Source organism: Vombatus ursinus, unplaced genomic scaffold (genome assembly GCF_900497805.2).
Source record: "Vombatus ursinus unplaced genomic scaffold, bare-nosed wombat genome assembly UNPS02014832.1, whole genome shotgun sequence".
Taxonomy (NCBI): Eukaryota; Metazoa; Chordata; class Mammalia; order Diprotodontia; family Vombatidae; genus Vombatus; species Vombatus ursinus.
Genome location: NW_020954610.1, coordinates 49,838,054 through 49,860,186, shown reverse-complemented (window position 1 = coordinate 49,860,186; position 22,133 = coordinate 49,838,054). Strand labels below are relative to the sequence as shown.

The 22,133-nt window shown below is 36.1% G+C and overlaps 1 protein-coding gene across 1 annotated transcript in view; it reads left to right on the top strand.

Moving 5' to 3' along the window:
* The window catches only part of PARN (poly(A)-specific ribonuclease), a 182,551-nt gene that overhangs the window by 75,354 nt on the left and 85,064 nt on the right, over positions 1–22,133 (top strand). The window contains exon 21 of the mRNA XM_027839597.1: positions 5,980–6,054. Within this exon, the coding sequence (XP_027695398.1) occupies positions 5,980–6,054 (75 nt within the window). The remainder of the gene's footprint in view (positions 1–5,979; positions 6,055–22,133) is intronic.

The following is a 22,133-nucleotide window of genomic DNA, read 5'->3' as shown; positions in this document are numbered from 1 at the left end:
GGATGGAGTGTCATATGTGGAAGAACAGAGAGAGAGAGAGAGCCAATTTGGCTGGATCACAGAGTATGGGAGGAGGAGTCATGTTCAGAGAGTCTGGAAAAATAGGTTGGGACTAGGTTGTAAAGGGCTTTAACAAGCTAAACTTAGAGATTTATATTTGACCTTAGAGGGAATTGAGTAAGGGCGATGTGGTCAGATCTGCACTTAAGAAAAATCACTTTGACACTTAACATGGAATACAGACTGTAGTGTGGAGAGACTTCAACAGGCCAATTAGGGAACTGCTGCAGTAATATAGGCAAGAAAAATTGAGGGCCTGAAGTAAGGTGGTAGCTGTGTGAATACAGAGAAATGTCAGATGTGAAGACTTTGTAGAGGTAGAAATGTCAACATGTGCCGATTAATTGGTATGCTGGATGAAGGAGAGTGAGGAGTCAAGGATAATACCATGGTTATGAACCTTGTGAGTAGGATAGTGGTGCCTTCACACCAAACATTAGCTGTGCTGTGTAGAAAGAAAGGGTCAGATGCAGGAAATGTTGTGATGCTTGAAATGCCAAGACAACTGATTGGATATGTGGGGTGAGTAAGAGTGAGTAGTTGAGGAGGATGCCAAATTTATAAACCTGGAGACTGGAAGAACAACTGGGCCTTTGAAAATAGGGAAGTTTCAAAATGGGAAGGTTTTGGGGAATGATAGTTAAGTTCTGTTTTAGTCATGTTGAGTTTAAGATGTCTCTGAAACATCCAGTTTGAAATATCCTAGGTTTTTGGTGATGTGGGACTGAAGTTCCAGAGAGGTTTATAGATTAGTGAATGTCTCTAAAGAGATGATAATGAAACCTGTTGGAGGTGATGAGGTCATCAAGAGAGACAGTGTAGAGACAGAAGGGAAGAGAGCTCAGGACAGAGGAACCACAGTTAAGGAGTGTGCTGTGGAGGAAAAGCCAGCAAAGGAGATGGAGAAGAAGTGGTCAGATGGGTAGAAGGAGAACCTGGAGAGATGTCACAATCCCAGAGATGAGAGATTATCCAGGTGGATATGGTGGTCGACAAAGTCAAATGCAGGACTTAGGTTAAGGTGGATGGGGACTGAGAAAAGATCATCAGATTTGGCAGAGCAAGCTCATTGGTAACTTTGAAGAAAACAGTTTTGTTTAGTCAGTAAGCATTTATTAAGTGCGTACTATTTGCCAGGCACTCTGCAAAGGGCTGGAGATACAAAGTAAAGCAAAAAACAATCTAACAGAAAGACAATAAACAAACAAGTATGTACAAACAAGCTATGTACAAGATAAATAGGAAATAATCAACAGAGGGAAGGCACTAAAGTTAAGAGGGATTGGGAAAAACTCCCTATAGAAGGTAGGATTTTAGCTGGGATTTGAAGGAAGCGAGGAAAGCCAGTAGGCAGAAATGAGGAGGGGGAGCATCCCGGGCATAAGGAACAGCCAGAGAAAATGCCTGGAGCTTAGAGATGGAATGTCTTATTTGAATTACAACATGGAGGCCAGTGTCATTGGATCAAAGATTATGGGGGTAGGGAGCATAAGAATAGAAAGGTTGGAGGTGGGGAGGTTATGAAAGGCTTTGAACACCAAACAGAGGATTTTATATTTGATCTTAGAGGTGATGAAGGGCCACGGGAGTTTATTGAGTAGAGGGGTGACATGGTCAGACTTGCACTTTAGGAAAATCACTTGGCAACTGAATGGAGGATAGCCTGGAGTGGGGAGAGATTTGAGGCAAGCTGAACAACCAACAGGCTTTTGCAGTAGTCCATGTGTGAGGTGATGAGAGCCTGCACTAGGATTGTGGTGGTATTAGAGGAGAGAAGAGTATATTCAAGAGATGTAAAGATGAAATCAACAAACCTTGGCAACAGATTGGGTATGGAATGATAGTAATTGAGGATGACACCTCGATTTCAAGCCTGAGGGACTGGATGATTGTGGTGTCCTTGATAATAATAAGGAAGTCTGGAAGTGGGGAGAATTTAGAAGGAAAGATAATGAATTCCATTTTGGACATAATTGATTTTAAGATATCTGCAGGATGTCTAATTCAGGATGTCTGAAAGACAATTGGAGATGTGAGACTAGAGGTCAACAGAGAAGGTAAGTAGATTTGAGTATCATCTGCAGAAAGATGATAAGTCAGTGGGAGCTGATAAGATCAAGTGAAGATGTATAAAGAGATGAGAGAAGCGGGCCCAGGGCGAGAGTCCTGTGGGACACTCATCGTTGATTAGTGGGCATAACCTGGATGAAGATCCAGCAAAGGAGACCAAGAAGGAGTGATCAGTTAGGTAGGAGAAGAATCAGGAGAGAGTAATTTCCCAAAAATCTAGAGAGAAGAAAGTATCAAAGAAGAGAGGGTGACCAATAGTATCAAAGGCCACAGAAGGGTTAAGGAAAATGAAGATAGAGAAAAGGCCATGGGATGTGGCAATTAAGAGCTCATTAGTAACTTTGGAGAGAGCAGTTTTGGTGGAATGATGAGATTGGAAGCCTGATTGTGTAGAGCTAAGAAGAGAGTGAGAAGAGACAGCCTTTTAAGAAGTTTAGCCACAAAAGCCAGAAGAGATATGGGATGATAGCAGGGATGGATAGATCAAGTGAAGGTTTTTGAGAATGGAAAAAACACAGGCATACCTGTAGACAGTGGGGAAGCAGTCAGTAGACAGAGAGAGATTGAAAATAAAAGAGAGTGGGAATGACAGAGAAGGCAGTTTGCTGGAGGAGATGAATGAAACAGCATCCTTTGTGCAAGGAGAAGGGCCTTGACAAGAAAAGGGACCACTTTTTTGTGTGAGATGGGAGTGAAGGAGGCCATAGTGGCAGATGGAAACAGAATGAGATAAGATGAGGAAAAGGGAGCTCTAGGCAAATGGCCTCAATTTTTTTTAGTACAATACAAGGCAGGGTTCTCAACTGAGAGGATGGGGGGGGGGGGGCTATGGGAGGTTTGAGAAGGAATGAAAGTTTGGAAGAGCCATTGTGGAGAGTGGGCTAATGAGTTAATTAAGAAGCTGTAGAAGGATTGCCTTGCAGCAATAAGAGCCCACTTAAGGTTATGTAACATAAAATTGTGGTGGACTCAAGTCAGAATGGTCGTGTAATTTTCTCCATCTTTGGTCAGCAGCACTTGTTTAGGAGTGAATACAGTGAATGGTGAGAGTAATCTAAACCTAAGGTTTGTCAGGGAACAATTGGTGATGTGATAAGGAGTCCAAGGACTCCAGAGAGGAGGATAGTGTAGCATTAAACTGGTTCACCAGGGGATCAGGGTGGGGAAAGAAAGAGAACGTAGATAGAATGGGCCTGGGAGAAAAGTGAGGGGTTGAGAGATTGGAGATTATAGTGTGGCTAGAGAACAGGGTTTAATGTTGTAATGCAGAGGGCAAGGTGGAAAGATTGTCAACAGGTAAGGGAATTTCAAAATTCTTGAACATGGAGGTAGTTGCATTTGTGGCTGATGGCAAGATCAAGGGTTTGACCATCTTTGTGTATCACTCAGGTGAGGGAGAGGGAAGTAGGAAATGAGGAAATGTCATGGGAAATGAATAATAGGTTGAAGAACTGGGAGTTCTTAGCATGTTTGAATTGAGAGATATCAGAAGCCAGGCTACAGAGGGAGAGTAGAGGCAGTGGAGGCAATGAGTATGTACTGCTTGTGTGTTGGAGTTTGACTTAGAAAGGGTAAAAAGGGTAGGTGACTATAGTTTGAAGGTAATGGTAAGGCCTAGTTAAGTGTTTTTAAGCATGGAGGAGACCTGAGCATGTTTGAAAACACTGTGGATAAAACTAGTAGCTAGGGAAAAGTTAAAGTTGAAGAGAAAGTGAATAATTGTGGGGGAGAGGGGCAGTCTTCTGGAGAAAATTGGAGGGGATATGCTTTAGGAGGGCTTGGTTTTGTCCAGTATATCTTGGCCACCTCTTTATCTGAGAATGAAGAAAAGAGGAAAATATGGGAGATGATATAAAGGGGCTTGAAGGTGAAGAGGGAGTTTAAAACAGGCCTCAGTTTTCTCAGTAAAATAAGAGGCATGGTCCTCAGCTGAGATTGAGTAAGGTTATAGACAGATTTCATGAGAGAAGAGAATGTTTGGAAATGTTTCAGTGGGGCTTGAGATAGGAAATTAATTAGGAAGGAAGAACAATATTCCCTTATGATTTCCTTCCCACTTAAAATTTAGTGATCCTGAGCTACTGTAGCAGTTCTCTAACTAGTTTCCTTGACTTTAGTCCTTATCCCCTCAAATCTATCCTACATACCCGGTATTCTAGATTAATAAAGAGTCTGGTCCTTCAAACCTCTTACTGATCTGGACCCCTTCTACCTACCCAGATTTTCTTTTCCTACTCCCAGCCCTTCTTTTTTAGCCACCTCTAGTCTCACTGTTGCTGAAACATAGGACATTCATTTCTCACTCTGATCTTCTATCCTAGTTATAGTTCATTCCACTCCCTCCCTCACCCCCATCCTTATATATAACCCACTAGTGGATAAAGAGCTGGACCCAGAGTTATTAACAAGACCCAAGTTCAAATTTTGCCTTAATCACTAAATGTGTGGTCTTGGACCACTTGACCTTTGGTTAGTTTCATCGTCTGTAAAGGAGGATAATAATAGCACCTACCTCCCAGGTTTGTTGTGAAGATAAAATGAAATAATATTTGTAAAGCACTTTGCAAACCTTAAAGTGCTATATAAATGTCTTGTTATCATGACTAATTATACCATCAAGACTTAACCTTTTCCATAACATCTCTCATCAAGATTTCTTAACTTGAGATTTATTAACCTCATTTTTTGATAACTGTATTTCTATATCATTACTTTCCTCTGTAATCCTATGCATTTTAAAAGTTTTTCTGAGAAAGGGTCTGCAGATTTCAAGAGAGTGTTAAAGGAAGGGTTTATGACCCGCAAAACCCTACATGATGATCTCCTTCTCTGAACTTATGCACCACACTCATCTTGGCATATATTGCATTGCTTTTTACTCAGCAGTTTTATTTGTATGTTGTCTTTATCCCCAAAAAGAGGATTTTAGCTGCTTGAGGTCAGGAATATTGTCATTCATTTCTTTTAGGTCTCACTTAACAATTAGCACAGTGCTTTGAGCATATTAGGTACTCAATAGATACTTGTTATTGAGTAATTAGTTTTACTTTGAGCCTTTCTCCTGTCTTATATCTTTCCTTTAACTCTAAGCTTGTGTGTGTGTGTCTTTGTCTGTGTTGTGTGTGTATACATACATACATACATATATACATACATATATATTTTATGTATATATTTTTGTAGTTAGCTTCATTTCTGTGTCTGTGATTGTCATCCTGTAAGAATGTCGGTATCTTTATTGCTGTCCTTTGTCTTTTTCCCTCTTTCCCCACATTTTTTATCTGCCATTCTCTTTTATTCCCTGCCTTCTCATTTATTTCCAACTGCCTCTTTTTAACTGGATTTAATCTAGAATCAGAATCTTTTATTTATGCATAATTGAATAGTTTTTATATTCCCTATTTTTATTTTGAAAAGGATATGAGTAGGGCATATATTTCTCTCAAAAAGTAAAAGTTGCCTTTTTACTTAGGTGACCTCTGATTTTTCTTTGTCTCAGAGACTCTGAGATATGTTTCTTCAGTATGGTGTAGGTGTAGTAGATGACCATTAAGTTGTGTTTTTTTTCCCTTTTTTTAAATAAATTTATCTTTAAGAAATTATTTTTTTCTTTTTTCTTTCATGTAAAAATTAAATACACAAAAGTATTCTGGTTAATTGAGAGCTCTGACTAATTGACTTTTTAGGTAGCAATATAATAATACTAATACTGAGGATCTATTAAAAAATTTGTGTTGGTGCCTAATTATCTTTTTAAGCATACAGAGGAGAAGTATTTCACATACATAAATCAGATTTGAGAGTACCATAAACTCATACATTCACTTGAATTATATTTCATTGTTACAGGTAATATTCAGGTATCTTGGATTAATGATACATCAGCATTTGTCTCTCTGAGTCAACCTGAACAAGTGCAGATTGGTAAGTATCTGTGGCTTTTGTTCTTTTTTAATCTGATTATTATATCATGGGTATACTTTACCCCTGGAACCTAAGAAAAAATACAGTGGCTTTACAGGACTCTAACTATCAAAGACTTGTCTAAATATAAATTCAAGAACATTAATGACATCAGTAGAAACACTGACTAAATGTAACATTTGGACTAGAAGCCAGCCCAAATTTCTTTATTCCTCTAAAATACTTAATCTTTAGAATAGAGACTTAATGACAGACTTTACATGTTTCTGTTGCACTTTTTTTTCCATTTTGTTAAAAAATACAGAGTGTAGCTTCAAAATCATCAGCTGCACTTTATCACATCAATATAGGCTTTCTTTTGAGCATATGAAACATTAGTTAAGGGGGCCCTAAATTTCACATTTGAAAACTTTTTAGAGTTGGAAATGCCAGGGTAATCATCCCATTAAGAATTTATGCTGCATTCGTTTCATAGGAAGATGTACTGAAGATTATTTTATTTTCTTGCAAAAAATAAGCTTTTCAAAGATAGATTGAGCACAACTTCTGATCTCAAGCAATGAGATTTATGGAGTTTCCCAGTTCTTGCTTTATATTCTTTGGGGTAAAAAGATAATTTATTGAGGAAAACATGTAACTTTTAGTATTTATGAAGCTACGTCTTCAAGAATGTCAGATAACTTGAAGCTTAATAATTGAAAAAGTATCACTTAAGATATTTTTAGTAATATGCCAGATTATTATTATTTTTTTTTTTTACTTTTAACCTAATTTTATTCATGCTTGCTTTGGGATCAGGAATAGATTATTCAGCAAAAACATAAATATGTCTTACCATGTGCAACTTTTAACCTACAATAATGATGTATCTTAATTACGTCCATGCAAACAAGTCTAACATTATCATTAAAAAAAAACCACACACAATTAAGACTTCTAGGAGCATTTTATAATAAAGTAATTCCTAATTTTTCTTTGTGGATAGATCAAGCACTTCCAAAATACAAATTCCTATACCCAGTGAGTGCTTTACTTAAAACGAACACTTAAGTGAATTGAGTATGTGGACAGCCTCAGAACAAGCTGATATTATAATATTCAGCTAGGTAGGCAACAAACTGTAGTGCCAAATGGAAAAACTTTATTTGTAAATAAATTTCAAAAAACTAAGTTAACTTTTCTATAATTAAATACAGAAAATTTACTGATTTACTAAAATAAATAAGATGTGGTGTATTAACACTTCACTAGAAAGAATGCGTACCAGAACACTTATAAACAGTGAATGATTCTTATTAAGAAGTTACTATAACAACACTGACTAAATAGAAGTGCATATTGTGAAGCATTATGAGTGGTACATGTTTTGCCACATATTTCTGTTACCTTGAGGTAGATAATACATGTGTACTAAATTCGGCGTTCATTTTCAGTTGCTGCTGGTGTCATGTGTTTTAAGAAATGTGTACAGTATGAAAAACTTGAAAATACTCATGAATGAAAAATGTTTTAGGGAAAAAATAGATATTTTCATGCAATTATGTACAGTCTCACTGTGTAAATTTCAAGGCAAGATTTTTTTTTTCCCTGCAAAACAGATAACCATTTTACTGAATGTTTTTACTTGGCTTTGTGCATTTCTTTTGTCTCCTCCTGCATTGCATTATTTTTGCTCTATTCTTTAATTTTGTGTGCAAATGACATGCCAGTTTAAAATGAAAACTATTTCATGTATAGAAAGTAATTAAGGATTTTAAAAATCAAGAACTAATGAAATCCATACTAAAATAGTGCCATCTGATTTAAGTAAAAAAATTACTTATACTAGTAATAAAAAAGACAAAACATATTTCATGAATACAGAAAGAACTGTCTGCTGAGTGTTTTAGTTCAGATGTTTTCAGAATGCTGCTGTATGTTTTATGGGGAATCTGGGGGGGGGAAGATTTTATAGCAGAGGGTGTTAATGTGGCCTGTATTGATTTAAGTAGTGAATCCACTGGACTGTGAAACTATGGGATGCCTTTAGACTCAAGCTGCTTGTTAAAGAGGAACTCCCCACTATTGTGAAGAAAACCCTCCTCACTTTCTCTTTCCCAAACTTAATATGCCAGATTTTAATGGCCGTAAAGTGCTAGCTGCTAAACTTATGTAACCTTAAGAGGATATTTACATTATGTGAATATGAACATTTTTAGTCATATATTCTCTGATGAATGGCATCTGGGTCATAGTAAATACAATGATGGCCTCAAAGCCAGGAAGACCTAGGTTCAAGTCCTCTTTCTGTCACATACTAGTAATGTGTCCCCTGGGCAAGTCACTTCAATTCTCAGTGCCCTAGGCAACTTTCTGAGATTGTAACTTGTGAAGAAGGTATTAGTCTGTTACCATTATTGGTGGAGGGAGTTTGAAAGTAATCTGTGTTGATGAGATCTCAGATATAGTCCCTATCCCTTTACCTATTTTCTGATATACATATTCTCATTTCACCTATTAATACATCCATCATATAGATTAGTAATCCCATCTGCCTGTGTCCATGATGTTATTGAATCAGCTCAAGAATTAAATGTTAGTGCTCTCAAATGAATTCAGAGTATATATAATATTGTAGTAAGAAAAAAACAAGGAAAGGTTGATGTCATGGGGAGTAAAAAAAGTTACTATGGATTTTTGGTTATATATAAATTTTTTCCATGATTCTAGATTAATAAATAGCAAAAGCCACACACTTAATAAATGGCATAGCCTTGATTTACATCAAATTCCTATAGCTTCCAATTCAGCAGCCTTTCCAGTATTGTCAAGCTGCCTCATATGTTTCAGAGTTCAGGATCTAAGAGTTAGAATGGTCACCAATGATAGTAAAATCTAAGGTATTGTATATTGATTTCAGTATACATGTATATTTGTACGTATGTATCCATGTATATTGAAATTGATTTACAATACCCTAGATTTTACTATCATATATCAATATATATGTATATCAATATACATATATATTTAAATCTCCAAGTGTGAGGCCAAGAGATAGGATATAGTGAATATTACAAGCCAGGCACTGTATTCTTTGAAAAATGAAGGAATATGACTTGGAGACTGGTACATGTCTATAAGAAGGATATTAAACAGGTGATAGTGGTAAGAGTAAACCTCAAAGTAAGAAAGGTTGCTCAGTGGTGGCAAAGTGATGGTCTGAAAGGTGGAAAGCATCCTATTTGATCTCCTAAGAACTTGTTTGGTAGCATTAAGTATTATGAGAGATTATTGTTATTCATCCTTCATTCTTGAAGAGGACCAGTGACATCAGGGTGGTGTTCTGACTTGCAAGCAAATTTGATTTAAGTGAAGCACATCTGTGCAGTCATCAACTTAACTTTCTCCTCCAGAGTCATCAGAGTTCAGTGGCAGGACATAGGTTCAAGGCAACTGTCTTTTCCGGTTCTCATTTTGTCTGAGGCAGTGCCCATTCAGTAGTTAAAGGCTAGGTTAGAATTGAGGCAAAAGATGGCCAGGTTTGCCTTCGCAAAAGAATTGGTCTGGGAGGGGAAGACCCTCAGAGTTGCATTATGAGAGAGAATGGTGTTGTAGAAAGAATACTGGACAAGTTCTGGACTAGGAATGAAGACGTTTTGATACTAATTCTTCCTCTGCCACTGACTTACTGTGTAGCCTTGGGCAAGTCATCACCTCTCTGGATCTCAGTTTTGTCATCAGTAAAATAGTGGGATGAGCTATCTCTCCAAGGCCCTTTCCAATTGTAAAATTCTCTGTTTTACTTATTTATAGAGATGAGAAAACTAAAATCAGAGAATTCGAGTAACACTTGCCCAAAGACACAAAGCTAAATAAATGGAGAAGCCAGAATGTAAGCCTAGGTCTGACTTCAGTTTCAATATTTTTTCCACTAGAAAACTTTTCTATAGAGCAAGATTTAGTATATCTAATCTATCTTAGAGACGATCCAGTGAGATTTATTATAAAATATCAGGGATAGGCGGTGTTCCTTTAAGACAGAGACCCTTAAGGATAACATAGGGATTTTCCAGAGTGTTCATTTAAAATGTAAACATGATTACTTGTTTAAATGTATTGGGTATAGAAAATACTTTTTAAGGAAATATTCAGTGTCAAGTTTTTATCACTCCACACATTACAGAGGGGTTTTTTTGATTTGTTTTTTTTGGCTATACACACCAAGCAAATTATCTCACTCCTAATTTAAATGAGGAAACTACAGTTTAAGATGAGACAGTGTTAGGTATCTGACTGGATTCTATAGATAATAGATGAAAAATCTTTAATGTTCTTTAAATTTTTTATTAGTGCTTGTTTTTGATACAGTCTCATCCTCCATAAAATGTATTCCCAGAAAACAGTTAGAACAGAATCACTTCCTAAGTATACTTGCATCTGATCATGTGTCTTTAAAGTCCCTTTTGCTAAAAGGAAAAAAATTCCTTACATAAATGATTGTCTCTAGACATGCAATTTGCTAATAGAAACTAAATGTCACCATAGTATTTTTCTTATGTTTCGGAAGACTTTTAACATTAATATATTTCCATTTAGCTGTGTGTGGTTCAGAGTTGGAAAGACTATTTTTTGGGCGGAGATAGCAGTCCCTAGTGTTTTTGGTCTTTTGCCATAACTTTAGAAATTGTTTGCGTAGTTCGTGAAAGGATTGTCAAAATTTGGATTTTGATAGTGGTAATCCTTATGGTAGGAGGGATAAGGACCTATGTTGTCCTTAATGTGGTGCAAATGTTAATTTTAATTAGTCACTGCAGTAGAAACATTGTTAGTTGTTCATTCAGTCAGTACTGTAATGTTGGAAAAATCATTAGATGCCTATTTGTGTAGTAGTTTGTAAAAGCATCTTTGGCTCATTTATGAGCATTTTTTACTTGTATTTAAAGAATTTTTAAAGATACTTGACTTTTTTTTGTTAATGGCTCGTATCAGATTTGAAGTTGGGACAGTGTTTTATGTTTTATGATTTGAAAAGTGTTTACATTTTAAAGCCATCATAAACATCTAATGTGAAATAGTAAGTTCATTTCTGAAACTTAATTTTTAAAATTTCTATTCTAATGGGAAAATTTCACTGTTCTAAAATTAGTTAAATTGTTCTGTGTCACTCATTCCAGTCTTTTTTCTGTTGCTTGTTCTTGTAGAAAGATAAGAGGTGTGTTTGGCTTTATGCAACAGTTTGACTGTCTAGAGGTGGCATGCACCAGACCTTTATATTGCTTTTCAAGCAAGAAATTTATAACCAAGACAGGAAGTTTAACCCTTCAAATCGTGAGAAAGACGATTTATTCAGCTTTACTTTTTGACAACTTATTTTGTGTGTTTTTTTCTCTTCATCTCATAAATATTTTTATTGGACTCTAGGATATGGCAAGGAAGCAGCTTTTAATGCCTACAGTTTTAATATTTCTCCTGTCATAGTCAGAAGCTTAGAATTTCATCTTAGATTTTTCATTGGAGAGCTAGAAGCCATCAGGATTTTTGAGGTTAAATTGTTTCAATGTTAGCAATAAAAAAAAACCAAAATACTTTTTTTGTTACATATTCTGTCTAATATGACATTTAGCAAGAGTCTTTTTTCTACCAACAAGATTAAATGAGAGAAAAGAACACAGTGATCTTTTAAATATATTAGAGCTTCCTGGTCTCAATCCCAGTGTTTACATATTATCTGTTATTCTTTCCTAAATATCATGCAGAATATTACCCCAGTGTCAACGATTTTTTTTTCAAATGTCTCAAAATGGTGACTGAAATCACTGTTGACATTTATTCTGATTGCTTGAGATCAGTGCTCATGTGAACAATATAATTTAAAAACACAAATTAACAGTCATTTCAAAGGAGATGGATATTGGAAATGTGTATGGTTAAACCACACAAGCTTTAAGTAGTTCTAGAAATTATTCATTGATTTTCTTAAGAACTTGCTTAAAATTATTTAGTATTTGGAGTTGGAAGGGACATTAGAGATCATCTAGTCTAGCGGTGGGGGAACCTGCGACTTCTAGGCCACGTGTCGCCTTCTAGGTCTTTGGGTATGCCCTTTTGACTGAGTCCAAGTTTTACAGAACAAATCTTTTTATTAAGGATTTAGAAATCAGAAATATCTCTGCTTGAGAAGAAACACAACCTAATTCTAATTTACTTAAGAAAACTGTTAAGAAAACTCTCGTAGAACAAAGGTGCTGTCAAGATGAGGTCTTAAGAAAATAATACTTTTTGTGATCAGTGTAAATTAGCAAATGCTTGTTCATACTGAAGAAATTTAAGTACAAAACCTATAAATAACTATTTCTCATTTGCATGCAAAGGTCCTTAATCTTGAACAGCAATGTAGTATTGACTTCTCTCAGAAAATTACAAAGATAAGTAATAGACACTTTAAATTATGACTTTTTGCCTCTTTTGTAAGCACTAATCAGTTATGTCTTTGTTCTACTAGTAGCTTTTCATATTTAAATTGTGTATAATTGTATATAAATTTCTGAATTTCTTATCCTTTTACTACTGGGCATTATATATTTATGTTAAATGCATTGGATTTCCCTTAAGAAAAGTAAATGAACGTGAGATGCAGGTATAAATACATACTGCATGCTTATAAGATTACAAAGGATAGCATGGAGCAGTGAAAAGAAGCAGCATTGGATTCGGAGTCAGAGGACCCGTTTGAATCTTGACTTTAACTTCTGGAACTATGGACCAGTTACATGACCTTTCTGATCCCAGCTTCATCTACAAAAATGAGGGGGGCTTGGACTACATCAAGTGTTCTTAACCTGGAGTCTAAAATTTAAAAAAAACCCAACATTTTGATATTTGGTTTCCTTTGTAATCCTGTGTATTTTATATATTATGCATTTAAAACCATTCTAAGAAGAGGTCAACAGACTTCACTCTTTACTAGACTGCCTAAGGGGTCTGTGTCATAAAACCTCTGAATAGATCATCTTTAAGGTCTCTTTATGATCCCGTAAGACATCTCTAAATCTGGACTCTCAATCCTTCCCTTCTAAACTTTACTATTTCTGTCAAAGGCATCACATCTTTTCAAACTCCTAACCTTAGCATTATTTTCACTCTCTTTCTCCCCACGTATGTAAGTCATTAGCCAAGTCTTGCCATTTTTGCCTCCACATCTTTCAATTCACACAACTGCAGTCTTAGTTTCAGTCCTTATCACTTTCTGCCTAGATTATTACAAGCCTCCTAATTGATCTTTCTACCTTATCTCTTACAGTGCCAGTCAGTCCTTTATGCTGCTGCCAAGGTGATTTGATTCAAGCACAGATCTGACCCTATTCCTTATTCAGTCAATTCCAGTAACTTCCTCTTTCCTCTAGATTCAAATATAAACTCTTTCAGTTTAGCTTTTAAAATCCTATACAAGCTGGTTTCAACCTATCTTTCCAGCCTCATTGGACATCACTCCCACTCCTTTACTTTGGTCTTCTCTTTGTTACACATAACACTCAATCTCTCTTCTTCCATCTCTCTGCCTTTGTACTAGATATCCCTTACACCTGGAATGTATTCTCTCTTTTACTCTGCCTCATAGAATTCCTTTCTTTTTTTTTAAGATGTGGTTCAAATACCATCTCCTGCATCAAGCCTTTTTTCTGATTACCTAGATTATTAGTGCCTTATATTCCAAACTACCTTGTATTTAACTACTTTGTGTTTATTTATTATTATCTTTTTATTTATGCTATATATATGTGTGTGTGTGTGTGTGTGTGTGTGTGTGTGTGTGTGTGTGTGTGTATTTGTTTGGATTGAAGCTCCTTAAGAGTAAGAATTGTTATATTCTTTGGATTTGTATTGGTGGCACCTAGCACAATGCCAGATACATAGTAAGTACTTAATAAATGCTGGTTGACAGTTTATTGATCCACCACTTATTTTATGGTTTGTGAGATCAGTGTTATGTAAGTAAATAGCTTTGATTTTTTTTTTAAGAAAACATGATCAGCATAACATTTTAATAATGTTAGCATTTTTACTTTTAATTATCAGATGTTTTTCCAAAACCTTGTTATACTTTCATTGTTATAGCAATGCTCTGTCTGAGGACAGTGAGTCTAAGAGAAGAAAGTGAATGACCAGTTGGTGGGAGATAAGTTTATTATTGTTGTTGCTTACTAGTTGACCAATTCTTCCTTGGAGTTTTCTTGGCAAAGATACAGGAGTGGTTTCCTTCTGTAGCTCCTTTTACAGATGAGGAAACTAAGGCAAACAGGGTTAAGTGACTTGCCCAGTGTCACACAGCTAGTAAGTGTCTGAGGTCAGATTTAAACTCAGGTCTTTTTAACTACAGACCTGGTGCTGTATCCACTGAACTACTTAGTTGCCCTTTTGTCAAGTTTATAGTTTTTATTAAAAGTTTATCTTGTTTAAAGTCTTGATTTCTTTCATACCCTATGCCCATTAACTGGCTCTACCAGACACTTCTTAATGTCATCATCAGACTATTTAATACATTTGTTGACTTAAATATAAAATAATTTTTGGAAGTATTCATTTTGATCAAAACTACATAAACGATATTTTGGCCAAGATGGCAGAGTGAAAGCAGTGACTTGATTGAGCTATCCCCCAAACCCCTCCAAATACCTGTAAAAAATAGCTGTAAACAAATTCTAGAGCAGTAGAACCCACAAAAAGACAGAGTGAAACAAATTTCCAGCCCAAGACAACCTGGATGGTTGATTAGAAAGATCTATCTTGCCGAGCTAGGAGAGGAATGCAGTTCAGCGTGGGCACGCAGGCAAAGACTAGGCCTTAGTGAACCTGGAGCAGGCCTAAGGGCACTGAATCACGGGCAGCTGTGGCAGTTTCCAGGCTTCTCAATCTACAAACGCTGAAGACAACTTAGAAAGTCAATAGGAAGAGTCTGTGACCGCAGTGAGAGAGAAGCTCGGTTCAAGCCCATGGAACCTGGCCCACAGACTAAGGGGGAATCGAGTGACTGATCAGAGGGGGATTGCAGAGATCTCTTTGCTGGTGCTAAGGCAGGAATCTCTTGCTTTGCCTGTACTTGAATCTGGGTCACAGTTCTGGGTGGTGGTCCTGGGGCGAGGAGGAGTGCTATTGTGGTGGATCTTGTAGTGGTGGTGGAGAGGAAATCCTCCTCACAGTCCAAAGGCAGAAGAAGGTGTTTGTAGACCAGAGCCCAGGCCAGGAATGGAAGAAACACTTTGCCCTTGATCGTACCACCTTGGAAGAACTGAAAACTTAGAAGTCCCTAGAAATATCTCTGAAAACAGTTGCACAAAAGTCATGCACAAAAATCCCCAAAGCTTGGGACAGTATGTTCTCCACACTGGAAGCAGACCCCTACCTTAACAAAGAGTTTAAAACTCAAGTAATTGGCTGGGTACATGAGAAAACTGCAGAAAAAGTCAGACTGTAGAATCTTTCTTTGGTGACAAAGAAGATCAAAACATACAACCAGAAGAAGACAACAAAGTCAAAGCTCCTATATCCAAAGCCTCCAGGAAGAATGTGAATCAGTCCCAGGTCATGGTAGAGCTCAAAAAGAATTTTGAGAAGCAAGTAAAAGAAGTAGAGGAAAAATTGGGAAGAGAAATGAGAGTGATACAAGAAAATCATGAAAAATGAGTCAACAACTTGCTAAAGGAGACCCAAAAAAATACTGAAGAAAATAACACCTTAAAAAATAGTCTAACGCAAATGGCAAAAGAGATCCAAAAAAGCCAATGAGGAGAAAAATGCCTTAAAAAGCAGAATTGGCCAGATGGAAAAGGAAGTCCAAAAGCTCACTAAAGAAAATACTTCCTTAAAAATTAAGAATGGAGCAAATGGAAGCAAGTAAGTTAATGAGAAATCAAGACATTGTAAAACAAAACCAAAAGAATGAAATAATAGAAGACAATGTGAAATATCTCATTGGAAAAACAACTGACCTGGAAAATAGATCCTAGAGAGATAATTTAAAAATTATTGGACTACCTGAAAACCATGATCAAAAAAAGAGCCTAGAAATCATCTTTGAAGAAATTATCAAGAATCTGTCTTACCCTACAGGAAAATGGGGAGGGGGGAAGGGGACAAGAGAGTAGGGGGATGATAGAGAGGAGGGCAGATTGGGAAAGGGGGTAATCAGAAGCAAATACTTCAGAGGAGGGACAGGGTCAAAAGAAAGAATAGAATAAATGGGGGGGCAGGATAGGATTAAGGGAAATAGAGTTAGTTTTTCATAGCATGTCTACTATGAAAGTGTTTTGCATAACTGCACATGTATAACCTATATTGAGCTGCTTGCCTTTTCAATGAGGGTGGGTGGGAAGGGAGGAAGGGAGAAAATTTGGAACCCAAAGTTTTAAAAACACATGTTTTAAAAAAAATGTTTTCACATGCATCTGGGAAATAAGAAATACAAGAAATGGGGTATAAAAATCTATCCTGTCCTATAGAAAAATAGAAGGGGAAGGGGTTAAGAGAAGGGGGAGAGAGATAGAAGGGAAGGCAGACTAGGGAAAGGGGTATTCAGAATGTACGCCATCTTGGGGTGGGGGGAGGGGTGAGATGGGATGAAAATTTGGAACTCAAAATCTTGTGGAAGTAAATGTTGAAAACTAAAAATAAATTTATTAATTAAAAAAATTATCAAGGAAAACTGCCCTAATATTCTAGAACCAGAGGGTAAAATAGAAATTGAAAGAAACTACCAATCCCCTCCTGAAAGAGATCCCAAAGGAAAATTTTTAGGAATATTGTAGCCAAATTCCAGAGTTCCCAGGTCGAGGAGAAAATACTGCAAGCAGCCAGAAAGAAGCAATTCAAGTATTGTGGAAACACAAGCAGGATAACACGAGATTTAGCGGCTTCTACATTAAGTGACTGGAGGGCTTGGAATATAATATTCTAGAGGGCAAAGGAGATTGGATTACAGCCAACAATCACCTACCCGGCAAAACTGAGTATAATCCTTCAGGGGAAAAAATGGACATTCAGTGAAATAGAAGACTTTCAAGCATTCTTGATGAAAAGACTAGAGCTGAATAGACAATTTGACTTTCCAATATAAGACTCAAGTGAAACATGAAGAGGTAAACAGGAAAGAGAAATTTTCTCATAAAGGACTTATTAAGGTTGAACTGTTTATATTCCTACATGGAAAGATGATATGTGTAACTCTTGAGACCTTTGTCAGTATTAGGGTGCTTAGAGGGGGAAAATATATGTATAGATAGATAGATAGATAGATAGATGGCACAAGTGAGTTGAAGATGAAGGGGTGATATCTGGAGAATAAAATTAAGGGGTGAGAGAAGATTATGCTGGGAGAAGGAGAAAGGGAGAGGTAGAATGGGGTAAATTATCTCACATAAAATAGACAAGGAAAGACTTAGAGTGGAGGGGAAGTGGGGGAAGGTGAGAGAGAATGATGGATCTTATTCTCATTGAATTTGGCTTAAGGAGGGAATACCATACACACTCAATTGGGTATGGAAATCTATCATACCCTACAGGAAAATAGGGGGGAAGGGGATAAGAGAGTGAGGGGATGATAAAGGGGAGCACAGATTGAGGGAGGCGGTAATCAGAAGCAAACATTTCTGAAGAGGGACAGGGTCAAAAGAGAGAATATAATGAATGGGGTGTGGGATAGGATAAAGGGAAATACAGTTAGTTTTCCACAACATGACTACTATGGAAGTGTTTTGCATGGTACACATGTATAACCTGTATTGAGTTGCTTGCCTTCTCAGTGAGGGAGCGGGGAGGGAGGAAAGGAGAAAATTTGGAACCCAAAGTTTTAAAAACAAATCTTAAAAATTGTTTTCACATGCAACTGGGAAATAAGATATACAGGCAATGGGGTATGGAAATCTATCCTGCCCTACAGGAAAATGGAAGAGGAAGGAGATAAGAAAAGGGGGGAGAGATAGAAGGGAGGGCAGATTAGGGGAAGGGGTATTCAGATTGGGATGTAATCTGATGATCTCCCTGCCTTTAATTTCTAGAGCTAATGATAGAGGTTACATTCTAATAAACGACTAATCTTAAAGATAGGAGTATCAATAAAAAAAATCATATTCAAATATTTATCTTCAGCTAAGCTACCCTTTGAATTGGTTTGGGGGGGAGGTACGAGATGGGGAGAAAATTTGGAACTCAAAATCTTATGGAAGTGAATGTTAAAAACTAAAAATAAATTAATAATAAAAAATTTTAAAACCACATAAACGTCATTGTGTTTAGCATAGTGCCATACATGCAGTGAATATGTAGTATTTCATGATACTGCAGATAGAAATTAAAGGCAGGGAGATCATCAGATTACATAAAGCCACTGAAGTATTCAGTGTCAGAATTAAAATAAGAAGTTTCCTGACTTGTTCTTGAATTTTTCTCTAATGCAGTTTATGGGTATTTCCGGTATTGGTTGTTTAAATGCATCATGGTTGATCACTGGCCATTGCACCAAATTCAACAGTAAACCAATTCAAAGGGTAGCTTAGCTGAAGATAAATATTTGAGTACGATTTTTTTTATTGACACTCCTATCTTTAAGATTAGTCGTTTATTAGAATGTAACCTCTATCATTACCAACAATAAAATGAATAAGATTGTAGTGTATTTGAAGTTTAAATGAATGCCTTTGGTGGATCTTGTAGTATAAATTACCTTACATTAAGGGTAGTACACTGACTAATAAAAAGTGGTGTGATGCTTTAAAAAATAGCCTGATGAATAGCAGAATTCAGTGGATTCATAGTTTACTTGTTTTATCTTCTATTCTTATGGTTTTAGTTTAATTTCAGTCATTGTTTTTCTATGTCTTACGTTTCTAGGCTTGTTTTCTGACTTAAACTTCTTCAATTAAATCTCTTTAACTCCATAAGATAAAAATCAAACACAAAATATATCGGATTATTTAATATCCATGATGAAGTAGTACATTTTCCCAGTTGATCCTTTATTAGAAGATGAACATGATTATTTTGCAGAGGAGACCAAAAGTCATTAGTAGGGTAATGAATATCAGGTCATTGTTAGCATTATGGGTCTTTAGTGACAATTAATTGATAGTGGCAATATCTTATGTCTACGGTATGCCCCAACATCTATATCCCAAATTATTGTTTCTACCTAGAAAATATCTTGGAGGTAGCTCGGTGGCTCAGTAGATAGAGCGTTAGCCTTAGAGTTAGGAAGAAGACTTGAGTTCAAATACAGCCTCAGAAACTTACTAGCTGTGTGACCTTGGACAAGTCACTTGCCCTCTGTTTGCTTTAATCAGCTGGAGAAGGAAATGGCAAATGCATTGGACAGTATTGGTGTCCTATGGGTCGCAGAGTCATGAAGAAGCAGACAGGACTGAACAACAACTAAGTATTTTACAAAATAAGTGGGATTATAAAAAATAGTAGCTTAAAATAGGTTAATAACAAGTTTTTTCTCTTATATTGCCTGCTTAGCCATCCAGTTCATAAATTTTCCATATTATGTGGGGCACTGTGGGTGATTTTACAGACAATTTTTTGTACTCTGTTTTTATTAGCAGTTGATGGGAAAATATTGGAATGCTAGAAAGTTAGGGCAAAGGACTTAGAAAATTTAAATTGGAACTTTGCAATTGGAAAATTTTTTGTGTGCCCATAAGATACCATCAATAGTTTCAGCATGAATGAATTTTTAAAAATTATGTGCCAAACCATGTGTTACGCACTGGAGATCCAAATATGATGGTAAGACTGCCCCTTCCTTCCATCAAGAAACTTATTTTTGAATTGGGGAAATGAACACTTACAGACAAGGGAAGGAAGTTTTGGTTTGGAAACATGTATTTTAATTGTATGGATAATAATTCAGAAATAACAGAAATAAGCATGACTACATGCTATTAAAGCACTGAATAATAAATTAGTCTTCTTAATGACTTCTATTGATATTAATAGCCTATATTAAACCCTTGAACAAGTTTGGATCATTTCTGAGTGTGAAAACTAGTTTATATGCTATCACTTTTTTTTTTTTTTTACATTGGGTACTAAGTCATAGCATCTCTTAGGGTTGCTGCAATCTTTTTATTCCTTTACTGTTTAGCAAGACATATTACTAAATGTCTCATATGGCAGTTGTAATCTGAGAAGAGAGAATTTTAAATTTCTTCTGTGGTTTTCCGTTTTGCAGTCTGTAGTATCATGTTTTTGTCTTACTATCAATAAGATAGTTTTCCCTTCCTTATTTAAATCTTTTATTTAAAGTCACTTTTCATTTAAAGTCAATCCTTAAAAAAGTATATGTGTAATTAATTTTCCTAAAAAAAAATTTTGATGAGGCATTTCCAAATTATATCTCTGAAGGATTTCTAAAGATACTTAAAAATGTTTGTCAGGCATAATTGAATGAATTGGCCAGCATGCCAGTTACTTTCTGCCAAAAGAAATGCCAAAAAAAGAGGCTGCTTTTGGAAAGCTTGCCCATGTATGTATAACATTAATCCAAGTCAAAAAGAGATCTTAAAAAAAGATAGTATTTGTAGTATAATTTTCCATGTATACCTAACGACATTATCTCAGAGATTTACAATTGAAACATTAAAGAAAAAAATTAGAGGACATTGCTTTCCTACAGCTGCTCTTCAACTGTATTTTTACTGTAAAGGAAAAGGGCCAAATTGGATTTATTTGGGAACTAGCCATTTCCTACAAAATGCTAAATGAGATACAATTGATTGTTGCCTGCTTAGAATGTGTTTCAGTATATTTATTTACTTTTTTGTACTTAGGGAAATTAGGCAACTAGGTAGTACAGTGGATAGAGCACTGGGCGGGGAGTTCAGATAGCTCTATGACCCAGGGCAAGTCACTTAACCTTGTTTGCCTCAGTTTTCCTCTTCTGCAAAATGAGCTGGAGGAGGAAATGGCAAATCACTTCAGTAACTTTGCCAAGAAAATCCCAAATGGGGTGACTAATAATTGGGCACAACTGAAAACAACTGAATAACTTAAGGAAATTGCCCCATGATTAAACAGGAATTTGTAACAAAAAGGACTCTTGACCTGTTGAATTAATTAATTCAGTAAATATTAGAGTGTTTTGCATAGCACCTTGTAGGCACTTTTGAAAACTATTAATTATATATATCTTTGCCTTTGAGGGGCTTATATTTTAGTCTGAAAGATAAGACACGTTTTAAATAATGATACAAGGTATGTTACAATGTAACATGTCATCAGGTGCCAGTACTTTGAGTTCCAAAGAAGTGGGCTCTGATGGTTAAAAAGACTTTTTGAAGAATGTAGAGTTGAGCAGGGCTTTCACACATCAATAATATTCAGCAAACAGGTTAGGGGATAACATGAGTAAAGATAGGGGTGTACAGGTTATATGTAGTTGACCAGTGAGATGAAGAGGTTTATGTAAGGCAGTAATGAAAAAAAATTGGAAAAGTACTTGTGGTTCTAGACCATGGAATGCTTTGAATACTTAAGGATTTGGGGTATATTATGTGACCAGTGGGGAACCATTGAAAGTTTTTGAGCAAGTAAACGATACAATGAAAGTATTATTTTAGGAATTGTGGCAGTGTTCTACAGAGTCTATGGAGGAAATAAACTGGAGGCAGGGAGATGAGAGAATATTGCAGAAGTTCTTACTTTTATCCTTTATGTGGTTGTTGGGATTATAAAATCAGACATGTGTGAAGCGCTTTGAAAACAGTATCCAAATATTAGCTATTAGACATAGTCATTGGAGCCAGAAAACAGACTTTGATTCTAGTTTCAGTTCTGACACTTCCCGCTGTGTGGCCCTGATCTAGATACTTGATACTTCCTATCCCTAATTTTCTCATTTGTTGAAAATGAATAAACATCCTTGGACTACCTCTCTCACAAAAATAAATTTGTTTTTTAAGGAAATGTTTCCTAAATCTTAAAGCAAAATGTGAGTTATATTGTGGTTGGATTGTTGGGAAAACATTTTAAAATTTCCATTAACATGATTGGTATTTTTGTTTACTTAAATGCGTTAGAATTGTCAAAATGTTGTAAAAATATAG